General features: G+C 49.3%; 1 protein-coding gene and 1 long non-coding RNA gene across 6 annotated transcripts in view; one reads left to right on the top strand and one right to left on the bottom strand.

Annotated features, from left to right (window-relative positions):
• ENTPD6 (ectonucleoside triphosphate diphosphohydrolase 6) overlaps nucleotides 1-18,089 on the bottom strand; it is a 29,855-nt gene extending 11,766 nt beyond the window's left edge. Inside the window, exons 1-7 of one of the 5 annotated variants that reach the window (XM_032248181.1) lie at nucleotides 17,555-18,089; nucleotides 8,929-8,997; nucleotides 8,143-8,461; nucleotides 6,028-6,104; nucleotides 2,428-2,571; nucleotides 905-980; nucleotides 152-187 (exon numbers count right to left, since the gene is read on the bottom strand). In XM_032248181.1, the coding sequence (XP_032104072.1) occupies nucleotides 152-187; nucleotides 905-980; nucleotides 2,428-2,571; nucleotides 6,028-6,104; nucleotides 8,143-8,461; nucleotides 8,929-8,982 (706 nt within the window). In that variant the 5' untranslated portion in view covers nucleotides 8,983-8,997; nucleotides 17,555-18,089. Of the gene's footprint in view, nucleotides 1-151; nucleotides 188-904; nucleotides 981-2,427; nucleotides 2,572-6,027; nucleotides 6,105-8,142; nucleotides 8,462-8,928; nucleotides 8,998-9,404; nucleotides 9,543-12,275; nucleotides 12,892-17,554 lie in introns of those variants that run through there. The other 4 variants (XM_032248176.1, XM_032248180.1, XM_032248179.1 and 1 more) reach the window with 4 other exon arrangements.
• On the top strand, nucleotides 16,818-17,320 carry LOC116530177. The gene is made up of 2 exons (XR_004259871.1): nucleotides 16,818-17,061; nucleotides 17,186-17,320. It is a non-coding gene; the product is annotated as an uncharacterized LOC116530177 (long non-coding RNA).
• Nucleotides 18,090-18,766: the final 677 nt, after the last annotated feature.

The following is an 18,766-nucleotide window of genomic DNA, read 5'->3' as shown; positions in this document are numbered from 1 at the left end:
GCCGGCCCCTGTGATGCGGCGCGCACACTGCAGGCGTCTGTGAACAGCCGGCCCCTGTGATGCGGCACGCACACTGCAGGCGTCTGTGAACGGCTGGCCCCTGTGACGCAGCGCGCACACCGCAGGTGTCTGTGATGCAGGGCGCACACACCTGTCAGGAAGTTGATGGTGATCCACGCAGAAACGCCTGCAAGAGAGTGTCACAGGCAGCATTTTAATCACTTGAGATACAGCATAACACACATGACCGTTAAATGACTATTTTCAGATTTGGGGAGCACAAAGGGGCCACTTCTGTGCAATACCCAGCCTTCGGATCACTGGGCAGAAGGGAACATTTCTCATAAATGAAGCCAGCAGCGTCTGGCAGACTGTCCTGGGAGAGAGCACACTGAATCCTAAAGCATTCCACCAGATGCCACATCTCTCCTTGGTTATTACTGGCCTCCTTTTTGGAAGAAGCAGAAAAAGAACCCAGTGCTCCCCTTCCCTCCCCCATATATACTCACTCTCAAGGTCACACTGAAGACCTATCAGGAGCTAGTGAGAAACCTTAAATGCCTCTTAGAATTAACAATGCAACAACATTCTAAATGTGGCGGCAACTGGAGTTTCTCTCCAAACGTTCTTAAAACTAAAACTGCTTTGTTTTCAGAAACTTCATTTATGCCAGGTTTGGAGTTGGTCAAGATAAGAATCTGTCTCTGACATTGACCCCAAAAAGACCCTTTTGTGACATGTCAACTGGGAATCAGAATGGGGCTGTAACATCCATGATTCCACACTCGAGCAGCTGACCGGGGAGGAGGCTCCCACACGGGGTGGGGGCAGTTAGAAGCAGCAGCACTGCTCCCACCCACCTCCCTGCACAGCCCCACTGCAGAGGCGCTTCCCGCCCCTTTACCTTCGTCTGTGCCGTTCATGATGGAAACACAGTCATCTCCCACCAGGAAAGGCGATGCCTTAAACACTTCTTTCACCTAAATGTAAAGAGAAACGTTTCTTCATCCTTTACAATGAATGGATGTTTATTTAGCTAGCTAGCTAGTCAGTCAGGTGCAGCAGTGGGGGTGGAGAAGAATAAAAAAAATCTGTAACTGGTTGTTATCAATTAGTTGTAAATGCCACCGCACTCAGACCAGCGTTCTCCATCCTTTAGAATTTGTAGTCAGTGGCTTCGCATCACGCTTTCGGCAGGCAGTAACAGAACCCCAGGGGCACCTGCCAAGTTCTTTGCCTGTGTTCAGGCCTCTCTAATCCTCTGCAAGTTAATCTACTGCCAGGGCGTGCTGAGGCCCATGCTGCACTGGAGAACCTGTCCTAAGCCTCCTGGGGCTCAAAAGGGCTCTGGGGACTGCATAGACTGGGGGAAGCTGGGGCACATTGGGCCTGCTGGGCTCCAAAACACTGCCCAGCTTTGGGATGTGAGATAAAGGAGCAGGAGCTCTCCACGGCAGATGGCAACCTTCACCAGGGCCGGTTGGTCTCTGGGGGTATTTCCTTGCCCATCTTTCAGCAAGATCTACCCATAGACACTTCAGCACCTCTGCACACCCCACCTGCACGCATGACCCACAATCCAATGCTGTGAGGGACCCTGACAGGCGTGCCCTGTGCCCTCCTCCCACTGGTAAATGGATGGAGGCAGCAAGGAGGGTGAGGAGGACCCACTGCTGAGTGCTGGGCACTGGCCCTGACAGAAGAGCGGCTGGAAGAGGCCACAGGGCCCCTTCAACAGTCATGTCTGAGCATTGGACCAGGAGCAGGATGAGCGGCTGCCATGGGAAACAAGCAGGCTTCAGCTGCAGCACCGGGCTCAGCACACATGCGCTTCTGACTGGGATCAAGTTCCTGGAAGGCACCATGCACTTCTTTATTTTATTTTTTTGAGAAAAGGTCTCGCTCTGCCACCCAGGCTAGAAAGCAGCGGCGTAATCACGGCTCAGTGCAGTTTTGACCTCCTGAGCTCAACTGATCCTCCCACCTCAGCTTCCCAAGTAGCTGGGATGACAGGCATGCCCCACAACACCCAGCTAATTTTTCTGTTTTTGGTACAGATGGGGTCTTGCTATGTTGGCCAGGCTGGTTTTGAACTCCTGGACTCAAATGACTCATGTGCCTTGGCCTCCCAAAGTACTGGGAGTACAGGCATGAGCCATGGCCCCTGGCCCAAAGTACACTTCTAAAATAAAGTTGCTTTATTATAAAACGCAGATTCACTCTAGAAAAAAACAAATAACCTTAAATGTCACAAAGAACAAAGTATCATCTGTCTGCCATCCCTTCACCTAAAGGTGATGCTGCAAACTTTTCTTCAGAAGCATCTGTGTCCTGCCTGACTGTGCAGCACTGGTGAGAGAACAGGTGTTTGTAGTCATCAGTAGCCCCTGGGGGCTGGCAGATGGCACAGGGAGTGGCCAGGCTCACCTTCTGCAGTAACTTCTGGGCCTTTTCTCCAGGTAACAGGCGTAAGCCAGCTGTGGCCTTGAGGACCAGAGGGGTGGCCTTCCAGAAGTCAAACGGAATGTCCTGTTTAGCAACATCCAGTAGTTCCTGGATTCCCTGAGCGCTCTGTGAACATGGTAAGAGCAAAGCAGGGTCTGTCAAATGCAGCATACAGGACCTGTCAAATGCAGCATACAGGCTCTGTCAAATGCAGCATTCAGGATCTGTCAAATGTAGCATACGGGGTCTGTCAAATGCAGCCTACGGGGTTGGTCAAATACAGCATTCAGGGTCTGTCAAATGTAGTATATGAAGTCTATCAAATGCAACATATGGGGTCTATCAAATGCAGCATATGGGGTCTATCAAATGCAGTTTACAGGCTCTGTCAAATGCAGTTTATAGGCTCTGTCAAATGCAGCCTAAGGGGTCTGTCAAATGCAGCCTACGGGGTCTGTGAAATGCAGCATACAGGGTCACACACGACGCTTCCACCCTTTTGGTTTTTTTTTGTGTTTGTTTCCGGAGACAGCGTCTCACTGTGTTTCCCAGGCTGGAGTGAAGTGGCTTGATCACAGCTAATTTTCACCCTTGATTTCCTGGGCTCAAGTGATCCCCCTGCCTCAGCTTTCCAAGTGGCTGGGACAATAGGCGTTAGCCATCACACCCAGCTAATTTTGAAAAACTTTTTTTTTTTTTTTTTTTTTGAGACAGAGTCTTGCTCCACTGCCAGGCGCCAGGCTGGAGTGCAGTGGCGCGATCTCGGCTCACTGCAACCTCTGCCACCTGGGTTCAAGCAATTCTCCTGCCTCAGCCTCCCGAGTAGCTGCGACTACAGGCGTGTGCCACCAAGCCCAGCTAATTTTTGTATTTTTAAAGACAGGGTTTAACCATGTTGGCCAGGATGGTCTCGATCTCTTGACCTCGTGATCCACCTGCCTTGGCCTCCCAAAGTGCTATGATTACAGGTGTCAGCCACCATTCATAGCCCTTGCTTTTATAAATATTTTCTTCTTCTAATTTTCAAAATCTGCAGGAAACAGTGACACGAGTGGTACTGGCAGGTGTGTGGGAACACGGGGACGAGCTGAAACGTGGTAGGGGGAGGAAGGGTGAGGAGAATAAGCCTGCTCTACTACTGCAGCCTGGTGACCCAAGTCCATACCCAGACCTGTGCCAGCCCTCACGGGTGATCTCAGGTAAGCCTCAGCTCCACTGGACATTGCAAATGTGTAGCACTAGACAGTCCTGGAGTCCCTCCCAGCACTAAATCCCACGACCCTACATAGAGGAGCCACTTCACCTGCCAGAGTGCTGGAGAGCCCAAGGCTGGATGAGGCCCTATGTCAGTGTGTGCATGAGTGAAGGCCTAGGAAGGCGGCTGGGTTTGCAGACAGGTGTGATTCTGTGGGGACACGTGGGTTAGATCTGTCCAAGGGAAAAACACCTCCTACCCAGAAATCCCACTCCAGTAGTTCATCTTGAGAGGCTGAGGTGGGAGGATCACTTGAGCCCGGGTCAAGACCACCCTGGGCAACACGGCAAGACCCCCATCTCTACAAAACATTTAAACATTAGCCGGCCATTGTGGTGTGTACCTGTGGTCCCAGTTACTTGGGGGACTGAGATGGGAGAATCATTTGAAACCGGGAGGCAGAGGTTGCAGTGAGCTGCAATCGTGCCACTGCACTCCAGCCTGGATGACAGAGAGACACTTCATCTCAGGGGGAGAAAAAAAGAGAGAATTCATCTGAGAGATGCCCCTTGCACGTGTAAGTAATGAAGTATGTGTCAGGTGCAGCCTTTTTCTACTGTTAAGAGAGAAAGATTGGGCATTATCTAAACACCCTTCAGTAGGGGACCGGTTCCACGAGGTAAGTGTGTGGCATCCAGGCACTAACATTCAGCCAAAAAAACTGAGGATCTGCACATGCCGACATCAATGCTCTCCAGTTATACTGCTCAGCAGCAAAGCCAAGGGCCTTGGTGTGGACACCGCCGTGGGTGTGACATAAAAATGGGGAGAAGAATATGGATGCTTCTGTTTACATACACATCAACCAGCCTCGAAGGACCCTAAGAGAGCTGGGATGTGGGCCTCTGAGGCAGTCTGGAGCGAGAGGGACGTCTGAGCTGTTGCCCTGGAGAGCGTGGACATTTGGCCCACTTGAATGTGTGTCACCGATTCAACCAAGTACAGTAAGGCCTTAAAAATCCTAGGAGCTTATTCTAAATTTATCTAATTTAATAAGTTTTAACCATAAGGTCACTCTAGAATTGATAATTTTTTTTTTTTTTTTTTTTAACTAAGCTACAGGAAAGCACGGCTTGAACTACATGGTCTGAGATCATGCCACGTTTGTGGACAACAGCATGTACTAGCTCATGACTTAAGCAATGCTTGAACCAAAAGGAAGTGACAAGTCTCTCCATAGCCAGTTTTGCCAGTGCCTAGACAGAAGTAGCAATGCTACAAATGTACGTAAATTATTATTTGACAATTTTAATTAAATTTCTATTTATTTGGTTTTGTGGACTTTGCATAATGCATTTTTTGGGGGAGGGGTTGGAGTCTCACTCTGTACCCCAGGCTTGACTGCAATGGTGCAATCGTGGCTCACTGCAACCTCTACCTCCCGTGTTCAAGCGATTCTCCTGCCTCAGTCTCCCAAGTAGCTAGAATTTCAGGTTCACGCTAAGTTTTGCATTTTTAGTAAAGACAGGGTTTCACCATACTGGCCAGGTTGATCTTGAACTCCTGACCTCAAGTGGTCCGCCCACCTTGGCCTCCCAAAGTGCTGGGATTATAAGGTGTGAGCCACTGCGCCTGGCATGTAATATTTTTAACTGTTTTTTTTTTTTTTTTTTTTTTTTTTATATAAGGTCTCACTTTGTCACCTGTGGCACAATCATGGCTCACTGTGGCCTTGACCTCCCAGGCTCAAGTGATCCTCCCACCTCAGTCTCCCAAGTAGCTGGGATGACAGGTGTATACCACCATCCCTAGCTAATTTTAAAATTTTGTAGAACTCGGGTTCTCATTCTGTTGCCCAGGCTGGCCTTGAACTTCTGGGCACAAGAGATCCTCTTGCCTCAGCCTCCCAAAGTGCTGGGATTGCAAGTGTGAGCCACCATGCCCGGACAACGTTAATTTTTTTGTTTGAGTCAATGTTTGCTATATTCAATCAGAAACAGCAACAAAAAATTAAAAATATATTACACAAAATTCACAAGACCAAATTAGTGCAAAAAAATTTGAATAAGTAAACTGTCAAATAATGATTTTTGTAAGTTTGTAGGATCTGTGCTTCTGACCTGTACCAAGACTTTGGGACTCCCAGGGGAAAAATAAGTGCTGGCATGGTGGAGACAGAGGAGGGGGGTCGGGTGGGGGCGAGTTCTCCTCTGGGCTCGTGTGCTGCATACCTTCTCTCATCTGACCATCCCAGATGGTGTGAAGTGCCCAGGGAGCACCATCAAAGTCCCCTTTCCTTGTGAACACAGCCTACCACATTCAAAGGGAAAGAACCGGCTTGAACACATTCCACAGGTGAACAGGGAGACACTGGAGATGATCCTTACCTTTTCAACATCATCAGCATAGGCAGAAAGACCTGGCTTCAGTGCTTTGAAGGTTTCGTGGGTCAAGGTGGGAGTTTCTAAGGGGAAAACATGTTGAAAAAAGGTACAACTATGAATACACATATGGATATAAGAACACGTACAATCACGACTAGCCACACTTTTTAAAGACAGACCCAGACAATATAGACCAATCCCCAAGTGGCAGGGGCCCTTCAGCTATTCCTTGTCTAAATTCTGACTCTTTGTTCATCCGAACAAGATGAGTATAATACCTAATGTCTTGGCCAGAATTTTACTTTTTAATTAATTATTTTTTAAAAATTATATTTATTAGGTTAATTTTTTTTTTTTTTTTTTTAAGAGATGGGCTCTTGCTATGTTGCCTGGGCTGGTCTTGAACTATTGGGCTCAAGCAATCCTCCCATCTCAGTCTCCTGAGTAGCAGGGACTACAGGTGCAAGCCACTGTGCCCTGCGTTCTACTTTTTAAAAATCCAACTTTACTGAAGATAATTACATAGGAAATGACTGCATCAGTGTTAAATTTTAACACAGTTAATTCTTGCCAATTCAATAAACAGAGGAATAAGATAAATGACTCCAAACTGCAAAGAGGGGTATCACTTCCTTGACTCTAAAATGGATGTATTATAGGGTTCTCAAGATTAGGGTTTTTTCTTCATTTTAAAACATAGAGTGTTTCAAATTATTAGGAGTGGTCTGAACGGGTGGGTACAACAAGGAGGCATACCAAATTCAGACACAAAGACTGGACCAGAAAAGATCAGGGACAAAACTTTTTGCAAAGACTTTTCTCTTTAAAGAGAAAACCCTGGGACATGGCTCCAAGCATTGCAGGCTGATGTCTGTTGCACACTTAGCTTCGAAGTCACTTTTATTTTATTTTATTTTATTTTTTTGAGACGGAGTTTCACTCATGTTACCCAGGCTGGAGTGCAATGGCGCAATCTCGGCTCACCGCAACCTCCGCCTCCTGGGTTCAGACAATTCTCCTGCCTCAGCCTCCTGAGTAGCTGGGATTACAGGCATGCACCACCATGCCCAGCTAATTTTTTGTATTTTTAGTAGAGACGGGGTTTCACCATGTTGATCAGGATGGTCTCGATCTGTTGACCTCGTGATCCACCCGCCTCAGCCTCCCAAAGTGCTGGGATTACAGGCTTGAGCCACCGCGCCCGGCCCGAAGTCACTTTTAGATATCAGTAGGTATGACATCTAAATGTTTCACTACTGTAATAAGTTAAAAAATAAAGCAGATGGAGTCAAAAGTAAATAAAACACACCACCCAGCTTTGGAGAGAGCAGCTAGAAATGTCTCGCGCCAGCAGAACCGTGCGAGGACAGGATGGCGTCTACCCACCAGGTTCCAGGTCAGCCAAGAGCGGCCCGGGACACCCAGGGGACCTGCCTGGCCGGGGCTGCAAACTCTCACTGGCTATGGCTAGAGACACGTGGAGGGTGAACCTCAGGGTCACAGGCACGAGAGGGGCATCAGGGAACCAAGGGAAGAGGGCAGGGGAACTGGGTGGGGGGGCCCTTGGGAGAAGCAGCCTGCCCTGGCCTGAGGCCCACCCTAGAAGCACAGCCAACAGGGCCCAGGCTCCATCTCACTTTTCCAGCTGAGGCCTCTCCTAGCTGTTGCCCCTGGCCATCTTGGCCCACCCGGTAGCTCTCGGTCAAGCCCAGGGGCCTCTGCTATTTATCTGACTTTCCTGATTTCCTGGCTCCCATGGGCCTGAACTCCCTACAAAGCCCCAAACACAACCACTGGCCTAAATCATGGTCCCAGCCACCTGACTTGCTGGTGAGTGTGCGGAGCGGACAGGCCACCAAACACCCTCAAGGTCTAAGCTGCCCGTCAGCATGGTCACTACACACTAGTTTAAGAGTGATCTGGGACTCCTGGGAAATTCAGATGCTTGGACCCCAGCCCACACCGGCATCAGCATCTCTGGGAAATTGCATTTGGACAAGCTCCCAGCTGAGTCCGTGTCTGGAGGCCCAGCCCACACCGTAGCGTAGGGCAGGAGATCCCAAGACCGTGCCATGAGAGGTCGAGAAGGCAGACCCCACGCCCGCTTCCTGTGATTACCTCTGGGGGGCTGGGCGAACTGGAAGATGTGTACTCGGGTGCCAGTGCTTCCTGCATCAAACATGATCCCGTAGAAGACCTTATGTCCATGTGCAGCTGTCCCTGGAGGGCTGTGGGCTTGCTGACTCCACCGGGCCCCCGGGGCCACCCCAGTAATGCTGAAGGCCTGGGTGGCGGGGGCCCGGTGCCACTTGATGTAGGCGACGTAGATGAATAGGCCCACGCAGAGCCCCAGGGGGTACACCACCTTCGCCACCCGCAGGCTCCCGTGGTTGGATATTTTTCTCATCCTTGTCTGCCAAGGACCGTGTCGCAGCTGCTGGTGGGAAGTAGGGAGAGGCAGGAAAAGCATGTTAGGGTGCCAGATTCCAAGGCGAGTCAGACATCCCCAGGTCCAGGGACAAAACGCTCAACCTGAAACCGCTCTGTGTTCCCCTCTAGGAATCAGAAGCTTGATGTGATCCTAATGATTCCAGGAGGTGTGGTTCCTATCTCACATAACGGCAGGAAGGCCAGCTCAAGGTCACACACCTTGCAGGTGCTGACCTGGCGCACAGACCATAGCTGCCAGTTCCTTTAAGAGAGGGTCCCATCAGTGGCTTGGGACACATGGTGATTTATGTTAAAAAAGCCACATGTAAACGGTGTTCCCAAACTGTGCATGGGAACAGAAGCACGTATCTGGTTCAGTCTTTCAGTCCTCACTTATACTTCTGTTTAGGCAATTTACTTTTTGAAAGCTTTAAACTCTGTCCCTTGGGCAACTACCAAGAGCCCCTGACAAACCTGATAAATGTAGCTCGTTTTTCTGGAAGTTTCACAATGGATACCTTTCTTCATTCACATAGGCCATTCCTGCCAAGGAGGAAATAATGTTTGTATACTTCCAAAGCCTATAAAAATTCAACTAGAGTAGCAAAATTAATTCACTGGGTGCCATTATTTTTGGTTCGATACACCCAAAATGAAAGCATCTGTTCAAGTTTCATTGGCAGCTCCAGTGCGAGGTGGCACATGGGAAACTGAGGCTGCAAAGGACGAGAAGCACAGGCTGACTGCAGGGCCTCCACCCCTGGGGAACGCCCAGCGGCCTGCCCTCCCTCACTCTTTCAGTCGTCCTGGTGAGTGGCCGCTCCTAGGGCAGCAGGGGTCAGGAAGGCGCCGGGCTGGAAGTGGCCGTGGCTCTGCCTGCAGCCTCGTGTGATGGTGGGCAAGATACCCCTGGAGGGGGCAACTCCCATTTGTAATGTGGGGCTACTCACGGGAGAGCCCCTTGTGACTTTGCTTGGGAATTCAATGTGCTCAGGACAGGTTGCAGAGAAAGCACATGCCACACGCAGGCTTTACAGAAGGGCAGCAGGAGGCGACATCTCTGTAGAATCAAGGACAGCATGGCTGCACTGCGGAGGAGGAGCAGTGGCAGTCAAAGAGGCAAGCCCACGGCGACCTGCACTACCTGGGGCTGTTTGGGCACAGCAGAATGGAAGGTCAGGGCCCGCAGGGCAGAGCACAGGGAGCAGGCCCTTCCCGGCCCCTCCTTACTGAGGTGTCACCTGTGGCCATAGCTGGATGTCCTCGGGCTCAGAGAGGTCAGACAAGCACTGCCACAGTGCCCTGTGTCAAGGGGAAAGGCCTCACCAGTGGCCTGGCCACCTAAGCTGGGGCGAGATAGGAAAAACCACGCTTACCTGAGCGTCTGCCACAAGAGGGGCTACAAAAAGGTTCTCCTGGCAGGTGCCAAGGTGCAGCCCTCCCCAGCCCTATTCTGGGCCTGGGTCCCACCACACTGGGGCGCTTCCCATAGCTCTCAGGATCATGTTGCAGCCTCTGCCTGGACTCGAACCCGCGGCCCCTGCTGCTTCGCTGCACTCCTCTTTTGTCCTTGCCCACGGTGCTCTGAGAACAGTGCCTTCTTCTGCCCCGAGAACTCAGCTCCTCCCTGCCTCAGGCCCCATGCACAGACTGATATGCATTCCCAGAATGCTTGTCCACCAGCCTGGCACCGTGTCTTCACTCTGAAACCTCCACTGAAATGTCACTGCCACCCTCTTCCTGGATGCCCCCATCATGCACTCTCTGAGCTCTCCACATCCACCACCAGAATCTGTGATGATGCGTGTTCATGGACCTGGTTCCTGCAGGTCTGTGTCTCCCCTCTAGGCCATGAGCCCCAGGGCAGGCACTCAGCTTATCTTGTGCTGCTGCTGCCCTGCATGGCAGCCAAGCCCTTCCCTTCTCTAGAATGGAAGAGGCTGTTCCTCCACCCACCCCTGCACCTGTTTTTTTTTTTTTTGAGATGGAGTCCCACTCTGTCACCTAGGCTGGAGTGCAGTGGTGCGATCTCGGCTCACTGCAACCTCTGCTGCCTGGGTTCAGGCGATTCTCCTACCTCTGCCTCAAGTAGCTGGGATCAAAGTCGCTTGCCACTGTGCCCAGCTAATTTTTGTATTTTTACTAGAGACGGGGTTTCACCATCTTGGTCAGGCAGGTCTTGAACTCCTGACCTTGTGATCCACCCACCTCGGCCTCTCAAAGTGCAAGGATTACAGGCGTAAGCCACCCAGCCCACTCCCATACCTTCTATAGCGTCGCCAGACACACAACAGAGTCCTGTAGAAAATCCATTAATGGGGAGAGGACACAGCAAGATGGCAAAAGAGGAAGCACAAAGGCCTTCGTTCCCCGACAGAAACATTAAAAACAACTAGAGACTGGCTGTAATACTGTACAGGAGCTCTGCAAAACAAGCAATGATCTATAGCAACCAAGAGAATGCTCAGACCAGAAGCAGCCACAGTCAGGATGTCAGGAACTCTGGGGTGTTTCATTCACCCCTGCCCGATGCCTCCGCAGCACAGTGCTGCCTGATGAAAGCAGCAGCCTGGTTCCCAATTCCTTCCATCGAACTGGAGGGAGCAGAGCAGACCTTTTTGCAATGTCCTAATCTATCTTGGGCTGCCTGAGGAACAGGTCTCTGTTTCACCTGACTCTGAGCTCAGAGCTCAGACAGGAAGTCAGGGAAAATGGCTGCGGGCACTACTAGGCAAAGCTGCAGGGTGACTATGGCCCCATGCATACCTGGGGCAAGAATGGCAGCTGGAGAAACACAGTAGAACATCTCAGACCCAAGGAGAGACTTGGGGAGACTTTGGGAAAGTAAGACATACATATTTTTAAAGCTCTGTAAAAGTTTAATGGAGCCATCAAGGCATATAAATGGTGTTCCGGCAGCGGGTAAGTCCTGCTTTCTCTTACCCAAAAAAAGGGGCACACATTTTATCAAAATTTGACAATTCAGAGTTAAGGGTACTGAGATTAAGCTTCAGAGCACCAACTTAAACAAACCAGCAATGAAAAATTGGTTATTCAACTTGGAAAGAGGAACTAGAACCAAGGCATAAGGGGAGATTAAATATGTGTTCCTTGATCTCAAAGTCCTTTTAGGAACAGGAGTTCTGGCTGCATGTGAGCAACACATCACACCACCAAACCCCAATTCCAGAATCTAAATTTACGACATAGAAAAACAAAGGTAACTCCAAATGCATTCCTTGGTATATTCCAAAGGGAAGCTTGAAAGTATTCATAGGGAAAGGAAGATGTTTTAAAATAGCCATGAATATGGGGAAATTGAAAAAAAACAAAAACACATACATAGGCCCAGGGAAGATGCATCCTCAGAAGAAACCTGAGGAGACTTCAGCCTTCATCCAGAGCTGATCCCCAGGCTGAGACAGATCCTGCTATTCAGTGGGGGCCGTTCCCAGTACAGAGGTAGCCTGTAAAGACTGGCAGATGGAGCTGTTTTTCAAATGCCCAAAATTCAGCAAAAAAAATAAAAATAAAAATAAAAAAAATCACAAGGCATACAAAGAAACAGGAAAACACAGCTCATGCAGAGGAAGAAAATGAAGTGGCAGAACCCATCCCTGAAGAAACACATGCACTGGATGTACTTGACCGAGACTCAAAAATGACTATCTTAAACATGCTAAAAGAGCTGAAGGAAAACAGATAAAGAGTTAAAAGAAATCAAGAAAACAACATATGACAACAAAATAAGAAATTATAAAAAGGAATCAAACAGAAACTGTGGAACTGAGAAATACAAAACTTAAACTGAAAACTCTTACCAGAGGGATTTGAGTCTGCAGAGGAATCAGCAAACTTGAACACAGGACATTTGAAAATATCAAGTCAGAGGAACAAAAAGAATGAGGAAAATGAACAGAGCCTCAGGGACGTAGGGGCCTCCATCACATGCACCACGTGTATTGTGGAAGTTTAAGAAGGAGAGGGAATGGGGTAGAGAAATTATGTGAAGAAAGAATAGCTAAAAACTTCTCAAATTTGACTAGAGATGTGAACATAAACATCCAAGAAGCTCAGTAAACCCCACATAAGATAAACCCGAAGGGACCCACACTAAGACACAATATAATCAAACTGTGTAAAGACAAAGGCAGAATCTTGAAAGCAGCAAAAAATGACTCAGCTGGAGAAAGAATCCTCAATAACATTGTTAGCCAATGTCTTAGCAGAAACATCAAAGACCAGAGGCAATGGGGATGATATACCCAAACTGCTGTAAGAAAAAAAATGTCAACAGAGAATTCTATCTTCAGCTAAACTGTCCTTGAAAAATTAGGGAGAAATTAAGACATTTCCAGATTAAAGATGTGGGTGTTCACTGCCGCTAGATCTGCCTCACAAGACTGATAAACAGAGTCTGCAAGTTAAAACAAAACGGCGCGGCCGGGCGCGGTGGCTCAAGCCTGTAATCCCAGCACTTTGGGAGGCCGAGGCGGGTAGATCACGAGGTCAAGAGATCGAGACCATCCTGGTCAACACGGTGAAACCCCGTCTCTACTAAAAATACAAAAAATTAGCTGGGCATGGTGGCGCGTGCCTGTAATCCCGGCTACTCAGGAGGCTGAGGCAGGAGAATTGTCTGAACCCAGGAGGCGGAGGTTGCGGTGAGCCGAGATCGCGCCATTGCACTCCAGCCTGGGTAACATGAGTGAAACTCCGTCTCAAAAAAAAAAAAAAAAAAAAAAGAAAATATAAACATCTCCAACAAAAGCAAATGGAGGGACAGATAAAGGAACTAGTATTAGTGTACAATTGGTTTACAACACTACTTAATATTTCCTTCAGGATTTAAAAGACATATGCATAAAAATAATTATAGGTTTATGTTAACGGGTACATACCCAATATATCCAGATGTAATCTGTGACATTAATAACAAAGTGGGGGTAGATGGAATTGCAAAGGAGGGGTTAGAGCGTTTGACTGAAATTAAAGTTGATATCAATTTAAAATAGATTGCTATAACTTTAGGATGTTGGGTATGTAATCCTTATGGCAGTAACCACAAAGAAAATATTTGTAGCATATACGCAAAAGAAAATGAGAAGGAAATAAAAAAACAGAATCTACAAACAGTCAACTAAATACAAAAGAAGGTAGTAATGAAGGACAAAACAGCTACAAAACATATACAAACAACAAAATAGCAAAAACAAGTCCTTCCCTATCAGTAATTACTTTAAATATAAATGGATTAATTCCTCAATCATGAGACACATATTGACAGAACGGATGAAAAAACAGGACCTGGCTGGGTGCAGTGGTATGTGCCTGTAGCCCCAGCTACTCAGGAGGCTAAGGCAGAATTGCTTGAACCTGGGAGGTGGAGGTTGCAGTGAGCTAAGATTGTGCCACTGCACTCCAGCCTGGGCGACCGAGCGAGACTCCGTCTGAAAACAAAAAACAAAAACAAAACACCAAACAAACAAAAAAACAAAAACAAAAAACAGGACCAGACAACAGCTGACCCTCAAACAACATGGGTTTAAACTGTGCAGATCTACTTAGACCCAGGTTTTCTTCCAGCCTGGCCACCTCTGAGACAGTAAAGATCAGCCTCTCCTCTTTCATCTCCTCTTCCACTTACTCAACATGAAGACAGTGAAGATGAAGACCCTTATGATAACCCACTTCCACTTAATAAATAGAAAATACATCCTGTCTTCCTTATGATTTCTTATTATAGTAACATTTTCTGTTCACTAGGTTACCTTATAGTAATAATAAAGCATATAATTCATATAACATACAAACTATGTGTTAATCAACTGTTTATGTTATCAGTAAGGCTTCTTCAACAGCAGGCTACTAGTTTGGGAGGTGGAGATGAGAGGATCTCTTGAGCCCAGGAGTTTGAGACCAGTCTGGGCAACATAGGGAGACCTGTCACTACAGAAAAAAATCAACAAATTAGCTGGACGTGGTGATATGCGCCTGCAGTCCCAGGCTACTTGGGAGGCCGAGGTGGGAGGATCACTTGAGCTCTGGAGTTCAAGGCTGCAGTAAGCCATGATTGTACCACTGTATTCTAGGCTGAATACAGTGGTACAATCAAAAACTGAAAACTCCTGACTCCAAAGGAGAGCAGGAGTCGCTATACCAACATCAGACAAAGTACAGGCCAGCGTCCCTTATAAATGTCGCTGCAAAAATCCTCAACAAATACCAGCAAACTAAATTCAACAGAATAATAAAAAGATTATACACCATGACCAGGTGGGATTTATTCCTGGAATGCAAGGACATTTCAACAAAGAAAAATCAATCAATGTAATATATCATATTAAAAAAATGAAGGAAAAATATACCCAACACAATCATTTCAATTGATGCAGAAAAAGCATTTAATAAACATCTATCGCCTTTTCATAACAAAACAATCAACAAACTACGAATAGAAGGAAACTACCTCAACATAATAATGGTTGTACAGGAAAAACCACAGCAAATATCATACCCAATGGTAAAAGACTGAAAACTTTTCATGTAAGATCAGGAACAGGAAAGTATATCTGCTTTTGCTTGTATTTAACGTAATATTGAAAGTTCTAGCCATAACAATTAGGAAAGAAAAAATAAATAAAGGGCACCCAAATGAGAAAGTGAGAAGCAAAATTCTTTCTGTTCACAGGATTACACATGTAGAAAACCCTAAAGATTACACACACACACACACACACAAAACCTGTTAGAATAAACAAATTCAGCAAGACACGAAATCAATATACATAAATCAGTTGTTTCCACACCCTACCTATAAACAATAAAAAAAAAAAAAGAAATTAAAACAATTCAACTTACAAGAGCATGAAAAAGAATAAAATACTTAGGAATCGTGTTAGAGAAGGAGATGAAAGTCTTGCACATTGAATCTACAAACATTGATGAATGAACTTAAAGATGACACAAATACAAAGATATCTTGTGTTCATGGATTGGAAGACTTAATAATATTAAGATGTCAACACTACCCAAAGTGATCTACAGATTCAATGCAACCTGTCAAAATTCTGACAATGTTTTTGGCAGAAATAGAAATTATAAAACTCACATGGAATTCCAAGGCACCCTAAACTGTCAAAATGATTTGAAAAGAACAAAGTTGAGATACTGTAGATATCCAAAAAACACTCACATACAGACACACCTTACACAGACAATTATGGAAGTACACAACAACAAGTTCAGGAAGACAAAAACAGGAGTCCAACTAGAACACAGTATTTTTTTGTTTTTGACACGTAGTCTCACTCTGTCGCCCAGACTGGAGTGCAATGGTGCGATCTTGGCTCACTGCAACCTCTGCCTCCCTGGGTGAAATGATTCTCCTGCCTCAATCTCCTCCTGAGTAGCTGGGATTACAGGCACCCACCACCATGCCCAGCTAATTTTTGTATTTTTAGTAGAGATGGGGTTTCACCATGTTGGTCAGGCTGGTCTCAAACTCTTGACCTCGTGATCTGACCGCCTTGGTCTCCCAAAGTGCTGGGATTACAGGCATGAGCCACCACACCTGGCTAGAACAGTGTTGAGAAAGCACAGAACCAGGAACAGCCTTGCTCTTGCACAGGGGTGGGAAGATGTCTTGTAATCACACTCCATCCCCTCTCCCCAAGGTACAGGTCACCTCCATGTTCCTGTGGCCCAGATCTAACCACCAATTTCATTCCACTAGGTTAAGGTGATTGTCCATGGCTGAGACACCTGCAGGACGGACAATGGTGTTTCTGTGGGAACTACTAACACCACAGCGTGAATGTGTTGGGCAGGTTCTCCCTCACAGACTCAATCAACTCAGTCTGTTCGTTAAGGAGAGAGGGGGTAGGATGAGGCTGTAAGGAAGGTAGCAGATGGGGACTGAGGAGAGGCAGGGGTAGGAAGTAGGGTGCACACAGGTAAACAGAGGTGTGGCTCTCGCCGGGGCCACCGTCTAGCAGGTGGAGGTAGGAGTCAGAGAGGAGAATCTAAGGGTGGAGCACTGTTGCTGGAGGTAGGGGCTGCCCTGTCCCCGGCTGGCTTTCTAGGAGATGGGGATGGCAGGCCACCTCTCGGAAATACAGGCGCCATCTGATGTAGATTGATGGCTGCCTAATCTGTTGGCCAGTTTGTTCCAGGTTTTCAGTTCAAGTACACTAAAGGGCCACGAATGCAAATGCCTGCTACACACGTTGTAACCGAAAATAAAGCACATTAGAAACCTCCACTCATTCTCCTGGTAGGTTTCAATGGGTTTTTCTCCCCTTGGCAAAAACCGGTGCAAGAACCGCCCATCAACAGCACCCGCTGTTTCTTTCACACAGGAGATGGTGTGAGGGGAGGCGTTCCAGATCTCCTGACACAAAGGGCTGCCCACCTCCCTGGTCGTTCACCCGAAGCTTCAGGAGGCAGACACACACATTAGCCAGCCCCTCTCTCCAGGGCAAGGGGAGCGGGACAAAAAGCAATTTCGAGATTTGTACCATGCTGGCCAGGTCCTTCAAGAATGACTACATTGTCACCACAATGGTAACAACGGGGAATCCGCCGCCCACTGCTCTTGCACAGCAGGTAGAAGAGTCCTTGTAATCCACCTCTCCCAGGGCACTGTGCCCGGGGTTTCGGATTCCCCGCCTGCGGACTACAGCTGACTTCCCCGCATCCTGTGTGACGTGGAACCTGTGCCTTCGTGCAGGTAATGCTGGAATACAGATGACTGGAGGGACACCCAGAGCTGCCCGGGCAGTTCCCGGTGGCTGGTTCCTTTGCACTTTGCACTGACAATAAAAACGCCCTCCCTCCCACGGCCCCCTGGGCCCTCCCATCTCTCCTTCCCTTTCCATGCTCTCCTGGCTGCTGAATGTTTTCCACTGAAGGAGTCCGGTCTGGTGTCCAGCTCTCTCCACCTCGGGGCCTCTTCCTCCCTCAGTCCGGGGCATCCGCGGCTCACAGGTCAGCTCGGGCATAACCGTCCTGACCACCTACGAGCTCCTCCGGACACCACCCCAACGCCAGGGTGAATCGTCCTCACACCCTCGGTCCTGTCGGAGCGGCCTGATCTTACCTGTTCCCCAGGAACTGGTACGCGAGGCCTCCCCGCGGGCTGATCCAGGAGCGGAGGGGCCGGCCCTGACGCAGACTGGGGGCGGGTCAGCAAACGCGGGCCGAATAAATGAACCCAGCAGGGCTGGGGCCCCTGGGGCTAGAGGTCCCAGCTATGTGACCCGCCCTGTGGCCCCAAACGTTGGGCGTGCTCCCCACCGGTCAGCGGAGCCCAGGCGTCCAGGGAGCCCCAGAGGAGCCTGGACAGGAAGGCAGCAGGAGGTGGGACGCGGGGTGCGAGTGGCCCCCAGGTCGTCCTCCGGCGCGCAGCGCGCCCGCGTGGGGAGGGCCGCCCGCAGTCGGTGACCGCCGGCCGCCCCCGCCAGCGCCCGGCCAGCCGCTTAGCCCGCACCGCGCGCTCGGCCCCAGTCACGGGGGCGAGTGCCCTTCTCCAGGGAGCAGGCGGCGGACGGTCCTTCCCGCTTCCCCACCCCGGCCGGCGACACCGCGGCCTCCACGGGTGGGATACGACCCCCACGGGTGGGATGAGACCCCACTGCTCCCTCGCGCCTGGGCCCCGCCCACATGCACGTGGCGTCACAGGATGGGCGGGACAGACGGGCCCAGCTGCGCAGGCGCAGGCGGGAGATGGGAGGGGTGGGGGTGGGTCGCGGGGGCCCAGCTGCGCAGGCGCGGGCGGGGGTGGGGGAGGGGGCGCGGGGGCGAAGCTGCGCAGGCGCGGGCGGCGGTGGGGGAGGGGGCGCGGGGGCGAAGCTGCGCAGGCGCGGCGGCCGGCCTCCTTTTACGCGGGCGGCTTTGCGGTTTTCTCCATCCTGCGCTGGGCTGGCGTCGGCCCAGAGGCGGGTCTTGGCGGTCTGTCTCCCCCAGCGTCTCCAGCAGGCCCTCGACAGATCCTAGGGGCTCCCTTGGCCAGTTTTCTAACGGCAAGGCGGAGCTGGCCCTTGACCCTGGCACCGGCCTGTGCAAGTTCCCCCATGCTTCCATAGCTACTTCCTGTTTTTTCATTTTTCGTTTTTTAAGGCAGTGTGTGGCGGAAATGCAGCCACAGCAGAGCAGGCAGGTTCGTGAAGCGCAACCCCCGCCCCCCATTTCTTGACCCCATTTTTTTTTCTCTTTTTTTTTTTTTTTTTTTAGACAGGGTCTTGCCCAAGGTGCAGTGCAGTGGCACGATCTCGGCTCAGTCCGCCTCCCGGGTTTAAGCAATTCTCGACGA

Source organism: Sapajus apella, unplaced genomic scaffold (genome assembly GCF_009761245.1).
Source record: "Sapajus apella isolate SASKATOON/1434 unplaced genomic scaffold, GSC_monkey_1.0 scaffold65, whole genome shotgun sequence".
Classification (NCBI taxonomy): domain Eukaryota; kingdom Metazoa; phylum Chordata; class Mammalia; order Primates; family Cebidae; genus Sapajus; species Sapajus apella.
The sequence above is the reverse complement of the archived record's forward strand: the minus strand, read 5'-3'. Positions and strand labels throughout refer to the sequence as shown.